Source organism: Molossus molossus, unplaced genomic scaffold (assembly GCF_014108415.1).
Source record: "Molossus molossus isolate mMolMol1 unplaced genomic scaffold, mMolMol1.p scaffold_m16_p_18, whole genome shotgun sequence".
NCBI lineage: Eukaryota > Metazoa > Chordata > Mammalia > Chiroptera > Molossidae > Molossus > Molossus molossus.
Genome location: NW_023425353.1, coordinates 15,642,853 through 15,664,653, shown reverse-complemented (window position 1 = coordinate 15,664,653; position 21,801 = coordinate 15,642,853). Strand labels below are relative to the sequence as shown.

Below are 21,801 nucleotides of genomic sequence, written 5' to 3'. Positions count from 1 at the left end.
AGGGACTCCATCCCCAACACACACACACGCACGTGTCTTCCCTTGTAAGAGCCCCTGACTTAGACCATCTGTCATAGGAAGATATGGGGCAATTGAGGATGGTGGTTTGTGTTGCTAAATATCCTGGACATTTAGCATCATAGTTGATCTTGTGGGAACTTCCACTCTGTCTACTTTGTGAGATATTCTTTACAGTTATCATAAAGCATGCTGCCAAAAGGAAAGGGAATGTGTCAGAAGAGGCTGAATCTTGAAGAATGGCTAAGAAAGAGCCAGAGGAGAGTGAACGGTGAACAGGAGGGCATTCTGGGTAGAGGGAGAAGCTTGTGCAGAGACCTGGAGGTTCATGTACTCAGGTTTGCTACCAGCAGCGGGAGCACAGGGGAGGCATGTAGGGGTGTGGGGCCAGGGCAAGCTGGGGAGCCAGGCAGAGGTCAGCTGTGAGGGGCGTTGTGACCCTGCCCCATGCGGACTTTGCCCTGAATGCTGGAATGGTTTAAGACCCTAGGCCCTGAACCCATCGTATCAAATATAATAAAACACACCCACCTCTTACACTAAAAAAAAAGTGGTTTTGTGTGTATTGCTGTAAAATAATTTGAAAGTTTTTTTTTTAAGTTTTGCTTTTATTTATATTTGTGCTTTATTTTATTATTTGGCCATAACTACTTTATTTTACAATTGACTGATTTTTCAGCAGTCATAACGCACACTTGGGAATTCTTGGGATGTGAGAAAACTAACCCGAAACTCATTTTCAAATGTAATACAGTTTTTGTGAATACTGAATTTAAGCAATTAGTGGAAAAGATAAAATTTTAAATTCAGTCATTTAATAAAACATTTATTAACTTCCATTTCTTTGAGTTTTCTTATGTTTTAGAACAAATCCCCCGTCTGCCCCTAAACAGCTTTCAGATTGCTTTGTTGGTCCTTGAGGGGGACGGGGCTGAAGAGTTGGGAAGAGTTTTGATGTGTGGGTTGAGATGGAGTGGTCAGTAAAGGGAGCCTGACATTAATTGATGACTGCTGGGCTAGGGATCAATTTAGAGGTGACCGGCTGGGATTGGGGGTGGATTTTTGGGGAGAATGTGGTCAAGGATCGGTCCAGTCGGGTTTGATAGTGGGCTGAGTGGTGGGTGCTCCTTTGATAGGTTGACTGCTGCTTGGTAGGTTTATTGATGGTGGCTAGTGGTTGGTTGGGCAGTAGATGGCAGTCACCCCCTCTCCCCACTTTTCCCTCTTTCCCCCCTTCTTTCTCCGTGTGACAGGCATCATACCAGATACTAGAATCACAGTGATGCTAAAGACAGAGCCTGGGCCCTGTGCTAAGACACTGACATTTCAGGTGACTACATCTCAGATTCGGATCCAGTACTACACAGAAGCTTAGAGAGGGGGTTTAATCAGCACTCAAACTGTGTAGTTCATTGCTGTTCTCATTATGCTGATAAGTATTTATCCTTAAGCAGCACTAGGAATGCTACGTGGATGTGTTTCAGTTATGACAGAAATTTTATCAACTTTCCCCAAGTACTCCCCCAACCCCTCATAGGAAGTTAAGAGCTAAGTGTCAATTAAGTGCGGGTTCTGGAGGTATCCCCTGTTTGTATAATTTGATATTTCAATTACCCATCAAGAAGACTTCCTCTCTTTCTACCGTCTTTAGCAGTGGTCCAAGTTACGGGTTCTATCTCTGCCTCTTCCCACTTGGCAATGCATTGTCTGGGGATGAAGATTTTGTCATTGGAAACTCTCAAGCAAACCCAGGAAGGAGGAGATTGGTTTTGGCCTGCATTCCTGTAAGTCATTGCCTGTGTTTAAGAATTAGAATTTGCACCGGAACAATAAGGTGTTTCTTAGAGCGGTTTTAAAGTGAGTCGGTTATCACCAGAATTTCATAAACACGTGGTTAAGGGTATGCTTCCCTTAATTAGGAACCATGTTTGAGAGCCCGCTTTTTATCGTCTTTTATCTGCAAAACTTGTTGGTTCCAAGTAGCTAGGTTTTAGTTTCTTAATCGTTGCCACCGAAACAGTTGCAGATTAGAGCAAGCCTCGGTAATTTATTTCTCGTCATCCTCCTTTATTTCTCGTCATCCTCCTTTTTGCCGTTGGCCTCTCTCCCTCACCCCTACACTTGCTTGTTTTAAAAAAAAGTAACCCCCCAGCTATGGGAGTGTTCAGGAGAAAGGTGATTTAAGGTAGAATTATCCAAAGTAGAATTATCTTCTGGAGAATATTAGTGTCCTTTGAGATAGTATTTTTAAAAGTTCCTTAGTCTACAATAAAGTTGGGAAATGCCGTGTGGCCCCGAAGGCTCTTACGGAGATTGTCAATGTATGTTTGCATATTAAAGCCTCTGAGAAGTCCCGTACAGTTGAAAATTGCTCAACTTCATATGTCTCCAGTTTACTGGACCACAGCAATCCTGTAGTCTTGGAAAACCAGCTAACATTTAATAGTCTTTTCCAAGATGTGGTACTCAAGGTGTTAATACGACCTACATTTAAAGCTGTTAACAGTTATGTATTTTCACATTTGTGTGTCTCTGTGTGTATATTCGATGCACTAATTGTTTTTTATGTATATAATTCTGGCTTTCCATCTTTCATCCTGGGACTGTGATGGGATGGTTTTTGTGGTTGTTAGCAGATGGAATGCCCGTCTGTGTTTATAGGAAAAAAATTAATCTTAGGAGAAAAGAAAAAGTGAGTTGATTTAAGGAAGTGGCCCAAGAGGCAAGAGGACAGGGCCAGATGTGAGGGGTGCTCCTCGGAGTGGAGTGTAGGCAGAGCCGGCGCTCTTGCTGAACCGGCAAGCAGCTTCCGACTCAAGCACAGGGCTGCAGGGGGAGAACTGGCCGGGAGGCTGTGTGTGCGTCCTGGTGGCAGCTGTGGTCGGGGTGATGGATATTTAGCCTGGGTCACTTGCTTGCCCCGCACTTGGACAGTGTGCCTTAGGAGTGTTAGAATGTGTCCCCATTTTAGCAGCAAAGCTGATTTGCTGTGTGCTTATCTTACTGCCACGGCCATTTATCGTGGGTCAGAGTTCAGGGGCACATGATAAATCTCTTTTCGGAGGATGATGTAAGCCTCAGCATTTATTTCCTCCTTGGCTTTGGCCAGCTTTGAAAGCTGTTGTAATACCATTATGTCCGTGTATGGGCCTCTTCCTTTGCAGTCCATCCTGGTCTCCAGGCTGAATGTTTCAGAAGCAGTTTCTGGAGTATTGGATTCAGATCCTAACTTCACCACTCCTGAGCTGTGTGTCTTTGGGGTTAGTTCATCTGCTTATCCGTTTTCGAATCTGGAAAATGGGGCCGATAGTGGCACTCACAAGCAGCTGTAAGAATTCGTCATGTATAACTGAGGCTGGGCTCGGCATCATGGGAATGGCACTTTCAGGGGACTGGGGAAGGGGTTACAAAGAGGTCAGGAAGGTGGGTGGTTGATTTGGGGGGGAGTTTGGTTGGCTTGGAAAACATGCCCCAAAGCAACGAGAGGACTCCGTCTTCTTCAATGTCCTCTTCCACACCTTCCACTCTTCTGGCAAGTGGTTTGAAGTCACAAAGGCCATCTCCTGAGGCAGGGAGATGTGTCCAGGAGGGGTGCATCGGGCTGAGTGGTGGGAGGGCATTTGAATGGCCACGGAGTGAAGGCTGAGCAAGGGAGAGCTTCGGGGGGACGATCATGTAAACCTGCAGAGCCTCCATGTATTTGCTTGTTGACAAGTAGCATTGCACAGGGAAAAATCATGCATAGTGTAACAAGATGAGAGGGCGCTTCCTCCTGTTCCTCCCCACCCCCATTCCCTGCTCCTCCACCAGGAGCAAGTGCACGGTGTGGGACCAGTTTCTTCTCTCTGAGAGATGGCCTATGCATCTGTGAGCCCAGTTACAGAATTCCCCCAACCACCACTTTACACAAATGCGAAATTGCCATACACGTTGCTCTCATTTCGTAAAACCTGTCCGTATTCCCACATCAGGCCTGTAGCGCCTGGCGAGCAATTTTGTTCAAATGAATAGTTCCTTAACATGTGCATTACTATGTTTCTTCCTTTTTGGGGTGTGTGTCAAAATTGATTGAATGTAGTTTAAGTTGAAAAGATTCAGCCCTGCCCGGCCAGTGTGGCTCAGTGGTTAAGTGTCGACCCATGCACTGAGAGGTCGCCGGTTCGATTCCTCACTGGGGCACATGCCCAGATTGTGGGCCCAGTGCCCAGTGGGGGACATGCAGGAGGGGCCAGTCGATGTTCTCTCTCATTGATGTTTCCATCTCTCTCTCCTTCTCCCTTCCCTCTCTCTAAACAATAAAGAAAAAAAATTTAAAAACAAAACAAAAAAACAACTCAGCCCTGGTAGGGTAGCTTGGTTGGTTGGAGTGTTGCCTGATGCATCAGGATTGTGGGTTTGATCCCTGGTCAGGGCACATGGGGGAATCGACCAATGGATGCATAGATAGGTGGAACAACAAATCGACATTTCTCTCTCTCTTTAAAATCAATTAAAAAAATAAAAGTAGGAATTCAGACAACACAGGAACGTGTAATAACAAAAAAAGAAAGCCCGTCTGGTGCCGTCACCTGGAGCCCTTTCCCAGAGCGAGCCAGTGGGCAGTTCGGGGTGCATGCCTCCAGATCTTTCTGTTCAGACGCAGTTACGCCTTTTCAAAATAGAATTCCACGATCTATAGTTTCCTGTTCCCTTAATAGATCACGGAGGCCTGTTCCTATTGAAACAAACAAATCCTTCTCATTCTTTTCGCAGCAGCCTGTTATTCTCTTCCCTGACCATTCTGTAAAGTTTATTTAACCATCTGTTCACCGGAAGGTATTTAAGTCGTCTTCAGCACCGCTCCCCACCCCCTTTAAGTTATAGTAATGACCGCTTTCATGGTTAAAGATCACTTTAGTACCCAAACCTCTCCCTCCCCCCATTAGACAAAGAAATCATGTTAGGGAACTTTCTTGAATACTTTGTGCTGCAAATTGAATGTATTGACCTTGCATTTAGTTTTCTGCCGGCAGTGGCCGGGCCTGGCCCCTGCAGACTGCTCAGGAATCTGCTGGAGGAGTTGGGGTGGCCTGCAGATTTTAGCAGGCTGCCAGTTCATTCAGCAGCCCACTGAGCAGCGAACATCTTGATTCTATCAGCTCTAATCCCGCGTCCCTGATGGGCTGGCTCTTGTGGTTGTTAGCAGATGGAATGCTTGTCTGTGTTGGAAGCCTGAGTTTTGGGGTATTCGGCTCTGAGCAGTCTTGATCGAATCTTTTACAATGCTAATGGGACACCATTCACCTCCAAATCTGTGAGTGCATATGATATTGTAGTAATATAATAGTTGTAATAGTCCCCACCGATAACGGGGAACCATCATCAGGCAGAATGCTACCTGCTTTACTGCATGAGCTCACAACAGTTCGATGAGGTGAGTGTAGTTATGACTCATCCTACAGATGAGATGGAGAGCGGAGCAGGGAAGGAACCCATCCCAGTCCCAGGGCCAATAAGTGGCTGTGCTTGGGAGGGGAAGCTGGCTTTTCTGACCACCAGGCAGGGCCTCTGGACTCCCCCTGCCCCATCACTAACTTAGTGTCCCTGACCTCTGGGTTACTTGGCTACCAATTATTTCAGTAAGTGAACTCTCCTTTGTTTAAGTGGGTGCAATCCTGCCCAAGCCCCCCAGCCCATGCTCTTTATGTGTGGGTGTTGGTACGGCATTCTACCCACAGGGAGGAGCCCTGTGTCCAGGCTGTGGGGGGGCTGTGATGTTTGGGTGCATGTGTATCTGGAGGTCTCCTCATGTAATTGTGGGGTGAAAGTCAAAATATGGGGGTACAAATTTAAGCCTTCAGCTGAGCTGGTACAGGGAGGATCTGTCCAAAAGTATCATTATAGGTGCAGTAGGGAACATGTCTCCGTATCTGTTCTTTGAGAGTTTCCTTTCCTCCGACTTCATCCACTTTCTGTTGATTATGGTGAGAGCCAGCAGTTATAAATTATTTGGAATTTCCTTCAGCTTGGTTCCCTTTCAAGGCTTTAAATTGAGAGTTTTACTCCTTTTATGACTTCACAGTCTTTGGACAGCTGCCATTTCCGTAACAGGCGTGTGTGAGTTGTAACATAAGGTGAGGTATGGGGTGGGGGAGGGATGCAAACTGGTCTCCCCTTTCAAACCGAGGAGGTCACCTTGATCTGATTTTGTAACAAGGCTCAACTTTTACAAGTTTGCATGGAAGGGTGAATGCCTATCCTATTCATCACCATTATTATTTTTTTTATCTTTTAATCTTAATTATAAAAGGGGGAGGGGAACCTCACCCAAAACATGGCCTCGCATGAGAGAGAAACAAAAGGCAAAAAGGGTTTTGTTTCTCTTTTTCCCCTTTGAAGATCTCCATTGTCTTACCCTGGGTGGGGGGATGCTGGTTTTCATTATAACAATGTCATTTCTTTGTGGAGTGTTTTAAAGCCAATTTAACTTATTTTCTTACTTAAAAGCATAATTTTTACTCAGCACAGAGCCTGGCACTCAGTAAGCAGTTAGGAGGTTAATTTTGGATGTAAAAAGAACAGATGAATAGGATAATTTAGCTTTCCTAATTTAACTTGTAGTCTTAGGAGTGATCCTAATTTCTGTCTTTCCGGGAAAACACAGGCTAAGAGGTTTGAGTGGAGCTGTGTCCTATTTCCCGTGCCCACCAATGGGGCCTGGGTGACGGTCTCCCAGATGTGGGGACAGGGTTAGAGCCCCCGGTTCCTAGGGCGCAGTGGACGCTGAGAGTCATGGTGAGACAAGGGGTTGCTCTGACTCCCGCTCCCACCTCCCAGGCTTTGTCCTCGCTTGCGGTGCTGTCTGACCACCACAGTTTCCTCCCAGAACCGTGGCAGGTTAGGGATGGTGGGAATGACTGAGCAGTTAGAAGTTCACAGGTCCTGCCTGGGTTCCCCTCCCAAGCACAGCTACTTCCTGGCCATGGAGCCTGGGGGTACGTTCCTTCCCAGCATTCAGCCTGCTCATCTGTGAAGTGATAGTCACTCTGCACTCACCTCACGGAGCGGGTGTGACATAATGTGTATTCAGAGAAGTGGGAGGGTGAGTCTGGCTCTGGCAATGGAGAGAACTGGCTTTAAATCTAGGCTCTCCTCTATGTCACTTTTGGCGGGCGCTTCTGTGGGCCTCTGTTTTCTCATCTGTAAAATGGGATTAACCACAACCTCGAAGTTTTGCTCTGAGGATCACGAGGTGAGGCCTGTGGCAGAGGGCTCCCCCGTGGGCAGCACATGTGTGCACAGGGTGGACCGTAAGCTGTATTTCAGGTGAGGTGGCCTTGCCATGTGACAGACTGAGCCAGAGTCAAAAGGTGACAAAGACCTCTGTTCGCAGCCAGCGTGTATTATTTCAGCCGGGCACGTCTCAGAGCAGTTGTGGCTGGAAGCTCTGAGCGAGGGGCAGACACTGCCATGGCCGAGGCCCTGTGAGCTCATGCTGGGCTGTACCCGAGGCTCCCGGGGGCTGGACTCCGGGCTCAGTCCTGGGGCCCTTGTCCTGCTAGTTGTCCAGGACAACTGTGTGGTAGCAACAGAAAGCGTGCCGGGACCTGTGGCTTTGAGGTCGAAAACCTAGTTTAGAATGCACTTCTTCGGCCATCTGGGGTTGTCTTTCCTTTTTCCTTCTTTCTTTAACCTTTCTAGAAAGGTTGGAATCCTTAGTCTAACTTTTCAAGGCTTTCCCAGTAGTACTGCATGGAAGAGACTTACTATAAGCTCTTCAATATGCCTGTCTCATTTAGCCCAGGGTGGCTCTGTTGCTAGATATAAAGTAATTCTCACAGGTGATAACATTTTTTTCAATAGTGACTTTGAAAATAAAGCCCACTGGATGGTGGTGCAAATGCAGATTTTAAATAAGGGATGCCTCTTAACCAGAAAATAGGGTGTTTGGGATAAATTACTAAGCAGTACACCATCATAGTGTCCATGAGCTGAAAGTCCACAAAAACTCTATACAAAATAAAAATAAGGCATTTAGGAAATAATTTATTTCAATTATTCCAGGCAAAAATTGTCCAACAAGTGAGAGAGAACCAAAGGAATAGTTGGCAACGTGGACATTTGAAGTCTGAGGTGATGCATAAAGATGTGTAATTGCCTTTAGCAGAAGTCTCAGATCAGGGGTTTGGAATGTTGACTCAGCCCTGTTGCAGGAGATCCCGTCTGCCACTCCCATGCCAGGCCCAGGGCAGCCTTCCCGCCGACCCTCCACTCCCCTGCTGTTCCTGGCAGAGGCTGCTGATCCATTTTGCAGTCTTTCTTGCTGAATCTAGATGGGGCCTCAAATGTTTCTCAACAACCTGAGTTTTCACCTCACGTGTCAACACCATTGCCACCCCTGGTATTGTATCATCTCTTGAAAAATTTCTAACATAAAAAAGCCTTCTGGATGAACTTTAAAAAATTTGATTTATTGATTGATTTTTAGAGAGGGAGAGAGAGAGAGACTTGCTGTTCTACCCATTCATGCCTACACTGGTTAACTTGTGTATGTGCCCTGACCGGGGATCGAACCTGCAACCAGGGCATAATGGGCTTATACTATAACCAACTGAACTGCCCAGCCAGGGCTGGATGAACTTTTTATTAATTGAACCCTGACATAGCGATGCATAAAAATTGTTAACTCAGGCCCTGGCCGGTTTGGTTCAGCGGTTGGAGCATCGGCCTGCGGTCCTGAGAGACCCGGGTTTGGTTCCCGCTAAGGGCATGTACCTTGGTTGCAGTTTGTCCCCGGCCCTGGTCGGTCGTGCGGGTGGCAGCCACTCGATGTGTCCCTTTCACATCATGTTTCTCTCTCTCTCTCTCTCTTCCTATCTCTCCCTCCCACTCTACCTGAACAAAAAATGTCCTCGGGTGAGGATAAAAAAAAAAAAAATTGTTAACTCAGTTTTTTTGTTATTACTGAGTAGTTCATGAGCAGGAAAACGAATTGGAAATCCAGTTGACCCCAGTGGCTCAGCCTGCTCTTATTTCACTGAGGCCTGTGTTTTACCGATAGAAACAGACCCATGTGACCCCAGGTCTTCAAGGCCCAGAACATCCTCTTGTGGTTAAACTGCTGTTACAAAGAGATTTAAAAAACAGTGGCTTTTTTCAGTCTTTAGGTTGGTGGGGCACCTATTCATGGACCCTGGTTCCTTCCATTGCTCTGGCCTCTCCTGGGGCAAGTCAAAGCTAAGAGACTGTGATGTCAGGGACTCTGGCTGGCAGTAGTGGGGAGAATGTTTGGACAGGCACACCCACTGCCCAAGGCCCCAAAGTGATGGCTGCTTCCTTGTGCTCACTGTTATTTGGTGAGGTAACCACACCACCAGACTGCAGGGGAGGCTGGGAAGGGTAATCCAGCAGGAAGCTGCATGCCCGGGACAAGGGGAAGGTTTAGTGGCCTTAGCCACAGATGTCCTCCAGTCATCAGAGGAGTGAGTAACCTGTCTTTTGTTGGTTCAAGTCCCTGGAGAGAAGCCCTGAGCAGGGGGAGAGAAGCCAGCCTGGCTCTGTCCATCCTCTGGGCATCTGAGCCAAAGTGCACAGCCCATCCTCTGCTGTGTGGGTGGAAGGACTATTGTATCCCCAGAAATGTGACCCCCATTCTGGGCACCTGACTGAGATGTTCCTCCTCAACATGGCTTCAGGAATGAGTGGCATCTAGGCTAGGTTTTGACCGGGAAACTAACAAAAGGGGTCAACTGCTTCCTTTTAGTTCAGGGTGCCCTCTTGTTGGGCCATCCGAGGCCTACAATTGGGCCAGCGTTTGTTCTGGCTGGAAAAGAAGGTGGGATGGAGGAAAACTGCAAAGCCCACCTAGGAAGTCAGGGAGCGCTGGGTCTGCCAGTGGATTCTGGGCCCAGGAGACTGAACTCCACACTGCGGGGTGACCTCGGGGTGTCCTTTCATAGGATGCTGCTGCTGTCAGCTCACCCGCACAATCAAGGCTGATAGGAAACTCCAGTGCAGACTTGTAGGTCACCACCTGTAACAGCTAAGCTTTCACTTTCTCCTCCTGCCTTTGTCCTTTTTGTCTCAAGCTTGATAGAAAGCATGCTGAAGTCGGTGGTGGTAAAAGTACTGGCATTTGATAAAAACCGACTGTGGAGGTCCGAGTGCTGAAGATGTGTTATCACATTTAGCCTCCTGAGTAGCCCTATGCTCATGTTCCAACGTTATCCCCAATTGACAGATAAAGAAACTGGGGCATATAGGGATTGGATTGCTTGGCCAGAGTCCAGCGGCTTGTATGGTGGCACTGAGCCTACACCTGCAGAGCCTGTCCCCGGCTTTCCCTTCTGTGCCACATGCGGTGTTGTCTGCTGGGGTTCAGAGGTGGCCCCAGTCAGGAGCAGTTTAGAATTCTCTGCACTTTTTGCATCCACCCTACAGAAGACAGCACTGTGTCTCATTCAGCACTGGAGTGAGAGGTAGGGCAGCTGGTCCCCCAGCAGCCAAGTGTCCAGGCTGTGGGATCAGCAGGGATCAAAATGACTCATTCCTGCCTTTGTGAAGCTGACACTGAGCAGGGGAGGCAGACACGACACAGGTGATTATTTAAGCACAATTGGAGGTGCACCGAAAGATGAGGGCACCCAGCAGTGAGGGGTCGTTTAACAGGGGACCTGTTCTAGTTTTGCAGAGTTGGAGGTAGAAGGAGCATTAACCAGGTCAAGAGAGGGGTTGGGGAGAGAGTTCCAGGCCAGGCTGGCTGGGGCCAAGGACGGAGAGTGAGCTCGGGGCAGCACGAAGCCTGGAAGTCAAGGAGGAGCCAGCCGGGCCCATGTAGACTGCTCTTTGTACCATATTCTCTTTCAGGAAGGTCTGATAAATCATCAGCAGTTCCGTTCCTAGGCGAGTCTTGGTTTCTCTTTGGCAATCTCTGGCTGTGTTGGTTTCCTAAACTGCCCAGCCCAGATGTGTCCCCCATACACCTAATTTGCATGTCCTGGGTTCAGTGTCCTTGCATGTTCAGTGTTGTGGCTCAGCCTCCTCTTGGATCTGGAGAGCAAAGTCTCATGACCTATGATTGCTTGGCTCAGAGAAGTGGCAGTGAGCATTTCATCCTCCTGTTAATTTACAAGGTCCTTTCTTTCCTTTTGTTTTCTGCTTGCACACAGCACTGGGATTCTAGCTTCTGGGCTTCTGGTTCTAGGGAAGAGTGTCACATAGCAGGTACTCAGAAGTTAGGTGAATGAAGTAAGGGGCAGGTAGCAGTGTCTACTGTGCGTCAGGCATTGTGTTCTTACGGCATTCTCCAACCCACCTACTCTTACAGCAGCCCCGTGACGTGTTCACTGTGGCAGATGAAGAAAAATAAGGCTCAGAGAAGGTGGCTGGATTGTTCAAAGTGACATTTCTAGTTGAGCTGCTGGTTCCAGAACCTGTACGTGCAAACCCTGCTGCCACACTGCCTCTCAGTGGGCAGCAGAGATGCGGGGGCAGGGAGCAGAGTCTGTAGCCGTCTGGTCCCCAGACGGCCACATCGGCGTGCAGAGTATGGTGGAACTGTCCCCAGGTACAGGAGAAGGAGGTTTTCTGAAACCCCTACTTCTTGATTCCTGCACAGTCGTGGGGCTGTTTCCAACCCAATAGCCAGCTGCATTGTGGCCAGAGGAGGACCTGTCCTCACCAAGGAGAGCAGCAGGGTGGAATGGAGTCTGCTCAGGCCTGTCCTCCCAGGCTCCCACCCCTGCCACCCCGGTTAATCAGTAACAGCCAGGAGAGAAGGTGGGCGCAGTGCACGTAGTAGGTGCACAGATGTTGGTGTGGATCTAAGCAGAGAGAAGTGAAAGAGCACCATCCCCCTACCTCTGGGGACCTTGTCCACAAAGGCCCTGTTTCCAAGATGCTTCTGGAGATGGCCTAAAAATAGCTGGTTTCCACCCCCGTAAATGTGCCCATTCCAGAATTTTGCTTAACAAGGCCTGGAGAACTGCTGTGCTGAAATGACGTGAAAACATTCCATCCTAGAATTTGCAGTAGCTCAAGTTAACTTTCTAGCTATTAGAAAAAAAAAAGCCTCTGCCCTCACTTGTATGCAATGCTGGTTAATTTTAAGTACTTCCAGAAGGTGGATGTGGTTTGAGGGTCAGTGTTGTCCAGAGCCAGGACCAGTTACATGGGGATTGTGATTGGTTGTGATTTGGGGAGTTGAAAGTGGTGGCCGGGTTCCAGCCCACTGTCAGCTGAGCAGATTCCAGGAGGTGCGGTGGGCGTGGCGGCGTTGGCTTATTGTGTTCCTGAAGGAGGCTCTCCCGACTCTCCTGCCAGAGAGGCTTCTGGCTGACCTGCTCCACGTTTCCACCCCACAGCAACATTGCATCACATACTCGGGTCCCGAAATCTGTGATCTGTGTGATGGTAGACATCCGCACCATGATGCTGTGTAGCTTTTCATTTCCAAGGCATTGGGAGTCTCCTGTTTCCTATGGGTGGGGATGGGGGAGGCCTTATGGGCAAGTCGCCATCTTTTTTTTTTAATCCTCACCTAAGGATATTTTTTCATTTATCTTAATATAGAGTAGGAGGGGTGAGGGAGGGAGAGAAAGAGAGAGCGAGCGAGAGAGAAACAACGATGTGAGAGAGACACATCAGTTGGCTGCCTCCCTAGCGACCCTGACCAGGGCTGGTGACCCAACCACAACCGAGGTACGTGCCCTTGTAGGGAATTGAACCCGCGACTCTTTGGTCCCTGGACCGACATTCTAACCACTGACCGAAACCTGCCAGGGCGAGTCACCATCTTTGTATTGTTGCAAGGGGTTGATGGAGCATTTGAACCTTCACCTGTCAAAATCACTTCTGGAATGACGATTGCCGTCCCTCCAGCTTCTTACGCTAGCCGAGGGAAAGTATCATTTATCCCAGTGAGACCTTAACGGGGCTTTCCCATTTGGACACCCACCTTGAATTCATTGGAAACAGAAGTTCTGGGCATTGTATTTTTCATAAATTTGGCTCAGACTTTTACTGGGTCGTATTTCCCCCCCACTATTTTTGAAAAAGATTCATATCTCATTCCTTAGACCAGCATGTATAAGCTAGGTAAAGTTAGAACAAACTGGTTTTATGTTTTGATTTATGAAAGAAATCTGCACGTTTGCATTTTAGAACTTGTAACTCAAGACGCAGGGAAGTTGGAGCTTTACAGACTGATGCTTGTGGCTGGATGAGACTTTGGCCTGTTCAGATCCTTCCTGGTTCAAGGCCAGACCCCACCTGTACACCTCTGTTATCCTAACTATCCTCCTCCCGCCCCTACTGCGCTTCTCCCTTTAGCTTGAATAAAGAAAAATGGCATGGAAAACTGTGTGACCTGGAATTTTTTAGGATCAATTGGTAGAACTTCAAAGACAACCTCATAATAGGATATCTAATCAAAAAAAATTCAGTCATGGTCAAGGGCCTGCTGGAGGAAGGTATGGCCTGGTGGGATGGATTCCTTGGATCTTCGCGTTCTGGGCAGTGTCGTGTTTCATGTAGATTATGCTCCCTATTGACCGCAGGCCCTTCGAAGCAGAGCTGGCCTCAAGGTCACCCGGCCAGTGCCGCTGAACAGGGCCCCGAGCTCAGAGGGGTCTGTGCTTGCTTTGATGCTCTGCTGTTGCCGTCTTGAAATTCTTAATACTTTTTGGACAAGGAGTCCTGAGTTTTCATTCATCTCTGGGTCTGTGAGTTAATGTAGACTGATCTGCTTAAAAGCTATTATGTATACAGTTCATTATATAGAAAATCACAGGGCACCATAATTTTGAATGAGGGTTATTTGAATTTAGTTGGTCTTACCAACCAGTTTATGATAATCTTTACTCATCTGGTTTTATATGATCGAGTTTTATTATGACTGAATCTGCAACCATGAAATTACTGTTGGTTTCTATGGTTTTGGGTGTAGCCTTTTTAAGAGAGTCTTTTCTTGTAAGAGGACGTAACAATAAACAGGTTAATTTAAAAAAAAAAAAAAAAAAAAGCCCCCATTGCTTCAGTTTTGAGTGACTTGTCATTTACTCTTTATCAGCATGTGAGTATATTTTTCATGTGGTTGTAGTTGGGTTTTATTTATTTATTTAATCCTTACCCGAGGACATTTTTTGATATCTTGTTCAGATAGTGTGGGAGGGAGAGAGAGAGAGAGAGAGAGAGACATCGATGTGAAAGGGACACATCAAGTGGTTGCCACCCACATGACCCAACCAGGGCCGGGGACAAACTGCAACTGAGGTACGTGCCCTTAGCGGGAACCGAACCTGGGTCTCTCCGGACCACAGGCCGACACTCTAACCACTGAGCCAAACCGGCCAGGGCTAGTTGAGTTTCATTTTAAGTGCAGTTTGGCGTATATTTAACCAGCATTCAGGTGGCTTGTGGTGGGTGGGACAGGGGAGGGCAGCTTCTCCCCAACAGGTGCCCTCAGCCCTGGAGTGGGACATGGCAGGTTGAGGGGTGAATGGCTCCTGTCTCGTTGGAGGACCCTGGCACAGTCACATATGCTGGTGGGCGTGAAGGGCCACCAGCCGCAGACCTGGTCATTGAACGATGAGCCAGGGGTTGTCCTGCAGGGGGATGGGGTGAAGGGGCTTCCCTTGAAAGAGAATATAGAACACCTTAAAAATTTAAAAACGTTTTCATTGTGAAAAAATTTAAACATGCACTAGAGTAGAGATAATAGTATCATGTATTCCCATCTACCAATGCCACCAGTTCACAACATTTTGGAATCTTATTTCACCTATCCCCATCCTCGAGTATTTTGAAGCAAATTCCAGCATCGCACCCTTCCACTCTGAAATAGTTCAGTGTGGTGCTCTAGCAGAGGAGGACTTCGTTTACTTTTTTACAAAGAGCGTGATTCACACTCGTGCAACCCAGAGGAATGACCACGGCTGTGCTTCCCTCCCCAGATAGCAAAGCCATCGTGGATGGGAACCTGAAGCTCATCTTGGGCCTGGTATGGACGCTGATCCTCCACTACTCCATCTCCATGCCCGTGTGGGAGGATGAAGGGGATGATGATGCCAAGAAGCAGACGCCAAAGCAGAGGCTGCTGGGATGGATTCAGAACAAGATCCCCTACTTGCCCATTACCAACTTTAACCAGAACTGGCAAGACGGCAAAGCCCTGGGTGCCCTGGTAGACAGCTGCGCCCCAGGTAAGTGCCCATGGCTGCCTACGACGTGTCTTCGGGAAGGGGGTATATGGGCCCTAGACCTCTCGGTTTTCATAGGGAAAGCTAGGTTTGCTGTGATTGGTGTATTTCTCCTGGTATTAGCTCATTGGGAGATAGTGAAAGGAACTAAAAATGGCTCCATTTACTTTTCCAATGGCAAGTCTTGTAGGTGTATCCACTGACTTGTTTGAGCATTGAATTCAGTTATTCAAATTCCCAGTGAAGACCTTAATGCTTGGAGCAGGCCTCGGTTTTACCGTCTGGACTCCAAAGTCCTGCTTCTTCCCACAGTTGGTGCCTAATTTCCCGTAGCCTTTGGCAAAAACATGTGGCCCTGTTAGGTGGCTTGGCATGAAAATCTAAAAACTTGCATTGAGTGGAAAGTACCCATTTTTATCGACCACTGGCTTGACTATATATGGCTCTCTCCACTCTTCTCTCTCTGTGTTGCTGTGAAGTAGGGCTTGGTCGGGATCCAGCGGAGGCTTTTCCACCCTTTTCCGAGTGGTTAGTGTTCCCCAGGACAGTAATTACCCTCGTGGAGGGTAGAGTTTGCTGGTACACTCAGTAGAAAATCCAGAGCCTGTGTTTATATGTACCTCTCAAAATTGTTTTTAATAAAAAACTCTAATCATCATATTTTCCACTTACTGAGTGCTATGTATGTGCTGGGCACACTAATATTATAAGCTGGTGGTTCTCAGCATGCTCAGAGCAGAACCATCTGGTGACAGTCGTGTAGGGACGAAGGGCCGACTCGAGGCCTCATTCTTCCTTGAGAGCCTATAAGCTGGAGTCCTCCGGAAGTAACCCAGAGTTCATTTCCCAGCGCCCCCCTCCTTGTTTACATCCGGAGACACGGTTTAAACATGGGGTTTTTTACTCCAGTCCTATACTTCTTGTGCTTACAAAGGTTGTTAGGATAATTCTAGGTTCGGCCCTTTGAGCAAGTGGATTTTTAAAATTATATAGGATGCTAGTTCAGTCCTTGTAGATATATCCAAGAATGGGATTGTGATATTGTGCCTTAAAATAAGAAATATATATTTGTCTTCATCCCAGTTCCTGGCACTGAGCTTCTGAAACCCTTGGAATATACTAAGTGATAAGCACCACACCAACGTTTATGTTAATGAGGAAAGCCCCTAAGTTCGTCAAGGGAACCCACCGATTAGGGGATTGGAACTTGCAACTCTCTTCTGACCTTCAGAGCGGGAGAGGGGCTGGAAGTTGAGTTAATCCCTAATGGCCAGTGAATGAATCAATTCTGCCTATGTAACGAAGCTTCCACAAAAATCCCTGAACTGTGGGGTTTAGGGAGCTTCCAGCTGGGTGAACACGTGGAGGTCCTGACAGGGTGGCATCCTCAGAGAGGGCGTGGCTCCTCACCCTTTCTCCTACCTTGCCCTATGCATCTCTTCCATCTTACTGTTCCCGAGTTGTATCCCTTTCTAATAAACTGGTAATCTAGGAGGTAAACCCTTTTCCTGCATTCTGCGAGCCTCTCCAGTAAATGATTAAACCTGAGGAGGGAGCCATGGATTTGTAGCTGGTCAGTAGGAAGCCCAGGTGAATGGAGAGAGGGGGTGCAGTCTTGTGGGACCAGGCTCTTAACTTTTGAGATCTGTTGTTATCTCCAGGTAGACAGTGTCAGAATTGAGTTAAATTGTAAGACACCCATCTGGTGTCAGCCCCACACAGTTGATGACCAGGGTACAGAAGCGTGAGTGTGGAAGGTTGAAAAATCTCTCTTGCAGAAAAGCACCAGGCCCAGATGGTTTTACAGGCTTTGTTTGTTTATTTATATCACATCATAAGGAGTGGCTAACTCCTATCTTAGTGGAAGAAGATAACATCCTGAAGGAGACATCTCAGCTAAGACAGAATAGTTCCACCCTCCCATATTCACATCCATGATACTTTTTGCCCATAAAGTACCTTCAGATGCTCTTTGACTTACTAGAGGGTTATGTCCCAATAAATCCATTGTAAGTTAAAAATATTATAATTCAAAAATGCATTTAATATACCTAACCTGCCAGCTATAGCTTAGTCTAGTCTACCTGAAGTGTGTTGGAGACACTTAGCCTACGGTTGGGCAAAATCATCTTGCTGCTGCTGCCCAGCATCACAAGAGTATCATACTGTATATCCCTTGCCTGGGAAAAGATCAAAATGAAAAATGGGAAGAGTACGGTTTCCACTGATGATGGACTGCTCTCACACCATTGTGAAGTTCAAAACTCTCTCCAGTCAGTTAATACTAACAGCATCTTTTGTGTTCTGTTAACAGGTCTGTGCCCAGACTGGGAATCCTGGGACCCACGAAAGCCCGTGGACAATGCACGAGAAGCCATGCAGCAGGCAGACGATTGGCTGGGTGTCCCACAGGTATTCATGCATGCATGCCACGTCCCACCGCGCTGTTCCCACCCCCCAGCTTGTTCTCGTACCCTATGGGTGCCTCTTTGAGTCTGGGGGCCTCAGCCTTCGAAGAACATTGCTTGTGGCATGCCCCCACCTTACTCAGTTTACCCATAATCATAGATTCTCATTGACTTAGGTCCTTGTAGATCATCCAGAAACCTTTACTCTTTGTCACATGGGGCAAATTTTCTAGTATTTCTGCTCCAAAAATTTCAAAGCCTGTCTTTGGACACCAGACTGCAAATGAGGACCCTAATGATTAGGTTGGACCATAAGAAATCAATAATTCATCACTTTTTACTTATTTAAAAAAATTTTTAAATTTAGTATCTTAGGGAAAAATCACAGAACTTAGAACTTAAAAAAAAATTTAAACCAAGAGAAGCCACAATTAATGAAGATTGTGGAAGAATTTATATTTCCCATAATCCTATCACAGAAATATAACAAGAGAACTTAGAAATTATAATAAGTCTTAGATACCATCTAAAGGAGCCACACTGAGGTCTGGTCTGCTAAGACCGTCCAAGGAGTCTGAAAAAACCCTGCCCCCGACACGTGAACACGATGACGCCCCCGTGCAAAGCCCTGGTGGAGAAGAGCGGTGGGTGCCAGTGCCATGGATGGACGACCTCACCCACCGCAGGCTCCACTGAGGTCTAAGTTGGTGTTCAGAGCTGAGTTCAGTGTATTTTGTAACAGGATCCCTTGGGAGGTAGAAAAACTTGCCTCCATTTCTTTGGTTTTGGCATCATGTCTCCGCTTCATGGCCCATTTCTTGGCTTTTCCATCGTCAGGAAGTGGTGTGCTATGTTTTTCATCTCCTAAATCCCAAACCCTCTCCTTTGGACGTTCCTGAGATGTTGGCACTGTCACGTTGCTGAAGGAGCTGCCTACAAGAATGCCAAGTCAACGCTCTTCCTCCATATTATGGAACTTATTGTACAAACCCAAATAGCTATTTTGTTGCTGAAGGCTAATCATCAGGATGATTTATTTATTTTTTACCACGGCCTGAGGGAAGTTGGGTCCATATGTTCATCTGCATTTGGTTAACCTTGTTCATGAGACAGTCTTCTGTTCGCCCAAGAGGTGTGGCTTGCCTCTCTTTGGGGCAGGAGGATTTTTTGTGCTGTTTAGGGCTGGGTCTGGTGGTAGAACTGTCCAGCATGGTTTATACATAAAGCATGGGATATACATAACTTGACTAATATTCTTGCTCCTGAGATAAATATCTGTAGAAATTTATTCTCTCCCTATTTTTTTTTTTTTTATCCTCACCCGAGGACATTTTTTGATATTTTGTTCAGATAGAGTGGGAGGGAGAGAGAGAGGAAGAGAGAGAGAGAGAGAGAAAGAAACATCGACTTGAAAGGGACACATCGAGTGGTTGCCACCCACACAACCCAACCAGTGCCAGGGACAAACTGCAACTGAGGCACACGCCCTTAGCGGGAACCGAACCTGGGTCTCTCTGGACTGCAGGCTGACGCTCTGACCGCTGAGCCAAACCAGCCAGGGCTCTCCCCATTGTTTTAATGGCTTCTAATGTCTTAGCTCCTGCTGCCATGACAAAATACCATAGACTGGGTGGCTTAAACACCAGACATTACTTCTCAGTTCTGGAAGCTGGAAGTTCAAGATCAAGGTGCAGTTTGGGTTTTTGGTGAGGACCCTCTTCCTGGCCACGAGTGAGAGAGAGAGGCGGGTGGGAGGGATCATGGGTGGGCGTATGCACCTTCTGGTCTTTCTTACTCTTCTTATGAGGACACTAATCCTGTCACAGAGGCTCCACTCTCCTGACCTCATCCTAACCTGCTTACCTCCCTAAGGCACCACCGCCTAACACCATCACGTGAGAAGTTGGGGAGGACACAAAGACTCAGTCTGTAAGACCACATATTAGATATGTCACTGTGTCTCTTTTTGTGTTTATCTTAATGGTTTGACTGGTTGCTGAGTTAACAGTGATATACACAATGCACAGGTGCGCAAAGGGAGGCCAGTGTGTGTGCTCTTTGTCATATGCTCTAGTCTCACGTGCGTTGTTTCTTCATCCTCCTCATTTGGCGTAGCCTGACCCACTGGAACGTTTGACCAGGGGAGTGAGCAGGATGTTTTTGGGGTGACATACAGAATTGTCGGGAGAGGGTCCTCAGTTTCCAGAGGGAATGGTGACACTTCTACAAGGTTAAAAAACACTGATCTTGGCATGTCACTTTAATGTAATTTCACTTAATCGAGAAGCTGACTCCATTTCTTATTATTTGTAGTGTTTAAGAGACATTTGCAAAAACTTCAATTGCTGTGTTCTGCAGTCACTTACCTTGTCGTTATTCTAGGTCATCACTCCTGAGGAAATTATTCACCCAGATGTGGACGAGCACTCGGTGATGACTTACCTGTCCCAGTTCCCCAAAGCCAAGCTCAAGCCAGGGGCGCCCCTGAAACCCAAACTCAACCCCAAGAAAGCCAGGGCCTATGGCAGAGGTAAGTACTGGTCATGTTGGATTTGAGGCTTATCCTCTGGTGTTAGAGATTATGGTGTGGCTTCAGGAGGAAGGTTCTCAAAATCAAGAATGTAGGCTAAATCCTGGAAGACACTGTAGGCCTCCTTTGTCAGCATTTTTTTTTTTAACCTAAGGTCCATTTGTTTATGACCATCTTTTTCTGCCTTGTGAATCTAGGCTTTAAGACAGCTGATTTAATGTGATGGAGACTGATAGGTTTGTTGCTTTGTGATTTTAGTGCACTATCCCTGAGATGAAAAAGGGACTATTGTTCCCATTTTTCAGATGAGGACTCAGAGGCATGGCCCACTGGGAGTGGGCGGGTGGGAGACAGGAGCCTGGGTCTTCTGGCCGATGATTCATTTTTCCTTTGGTTGTGCTAAAGCTGCTCAGATTTCCAGATGGGGTGGGAACTATTGATAACCCCTGGCAGACACTTCCTTGCTAAGACATCCTGTTTATGCAGCTGCCAGGAGCGTTCTGCTCAGAATGTTATGTTGGGTTGAAGGCATTTCAAGGCACTTGGTGTTCTGGTTGGCCCCTGACTTGAAGCACACTCGTTTTTTTGTTTGTTTGTTTTTTATTACAGTTCACGTTCAATATTAACTCTGTATTAGTTTCAGGTGTCATGTACTTTACAGAGTGCTCCCCCCGATATTTCAAGTCCCCACCTGGCCTCAGGCATGGTCATTAAGCACACACGGTTTTCTAAGAATAGTTGTGTTTCAGCCCAGTGTGATTTCTGGTAAAGATCAGCACAGCAAGATGCAACGTACTCCCTTTTCTATAGTAGTGCATTGAATTTCTTTTTTCTTCTTCTTCTTCTTCTTTTTTACAGTAGCCCCTCCCTCAAAGATTCAACCCCACCCAGGTGGGCCAAAAAATGCAAATTGAGGCTCGTTAACATCCTTTTTCTTCTTTTAATCCTCACCCAAGGATATGTGTTTGTTTTTTTTAATTAATATATTTTGGAGAGAGAGAGAGATATATCGACGTGAGAGAAACTTCAGTGGGCGCCCTTCTGCACTGGGGATCGAACCTGCAAGCTGGGCATGTGCCATGACCGGGAATCGAACTGGCGACCTCTTGGTGGGTGGGTCGACACTCAACCACTGAGCCACACCAGCCAGGCTGCATTGGATTTCTTAATTTCATAACGACAATTGGGAAAACATTTAGATACACAAAATAACTTGTATCTCCTCTCATCGAATCTACAGCCCTTTCCCTTCTAATGTAGTGGTTTTCCTTGCCCTTTGTGCATTGCATGCGTGTGTGTGTGTGTGATTGCTGGAATTATTTGAAAATAAATTTCAGACATGGTGACATTTCACCCCTGAATACATAAGCAAAGCCTGTCCTAAGAATAGGACATCCTCTTACATAACCACAATGTTCATCATCACACAATAATTTCCTATCAACTGATAATTCAGTTTTTAAATTCTTTTATAGTTTTTATTTTACAAACCAAGAATTATGATTGGCTTACTGCATTTGTTTGTCTTTAGACTCTTTAAATCTAGAATAATTTCCCCCAACTTAAAAAATAATGACATTGACTTTCTGGAAACTCCAGAACAGTTGTCATGTGGCATGTCCCGTACACTCATTTCCTTTGAAGAGAGCATTGCTGTACATGGCGCGAG

The 21,801-nt window shown here is 46.8% G+C and overlaps 1 protein-coding gene across 5 annotated transcripts in view; it reads left to right on the top strand.

Moving 5' to 3' along the window:
- Window positions 1-21,801, top strand: part of FLNB (filamin B) — a 134,588-nt gene that overhangs the window by 37,119 nt on the left and 75,668 nt on the right. For all 5 annotated transcript variants that reach the window (XM_036266425.1, XM_036266423.1, XM_036266422.1 and 2 more), the window contains exons 2-4: window positions 14,949-15,197; window positions 17,509-17,606; window positions 19,985-20,132. In XM_036266425.1, coding sequence (XP_036122318.1) covers window positions 14,949-15,197; window positions 17,509-17,606; window positions 19,985-20,132 — 495 coding nt within the window. The remainder of the gene's footprint in view (window positions 1-14,948; window positions 15,198-17,508; window positions 17,607-19,984; window positions 20,133-21,801) is intronic.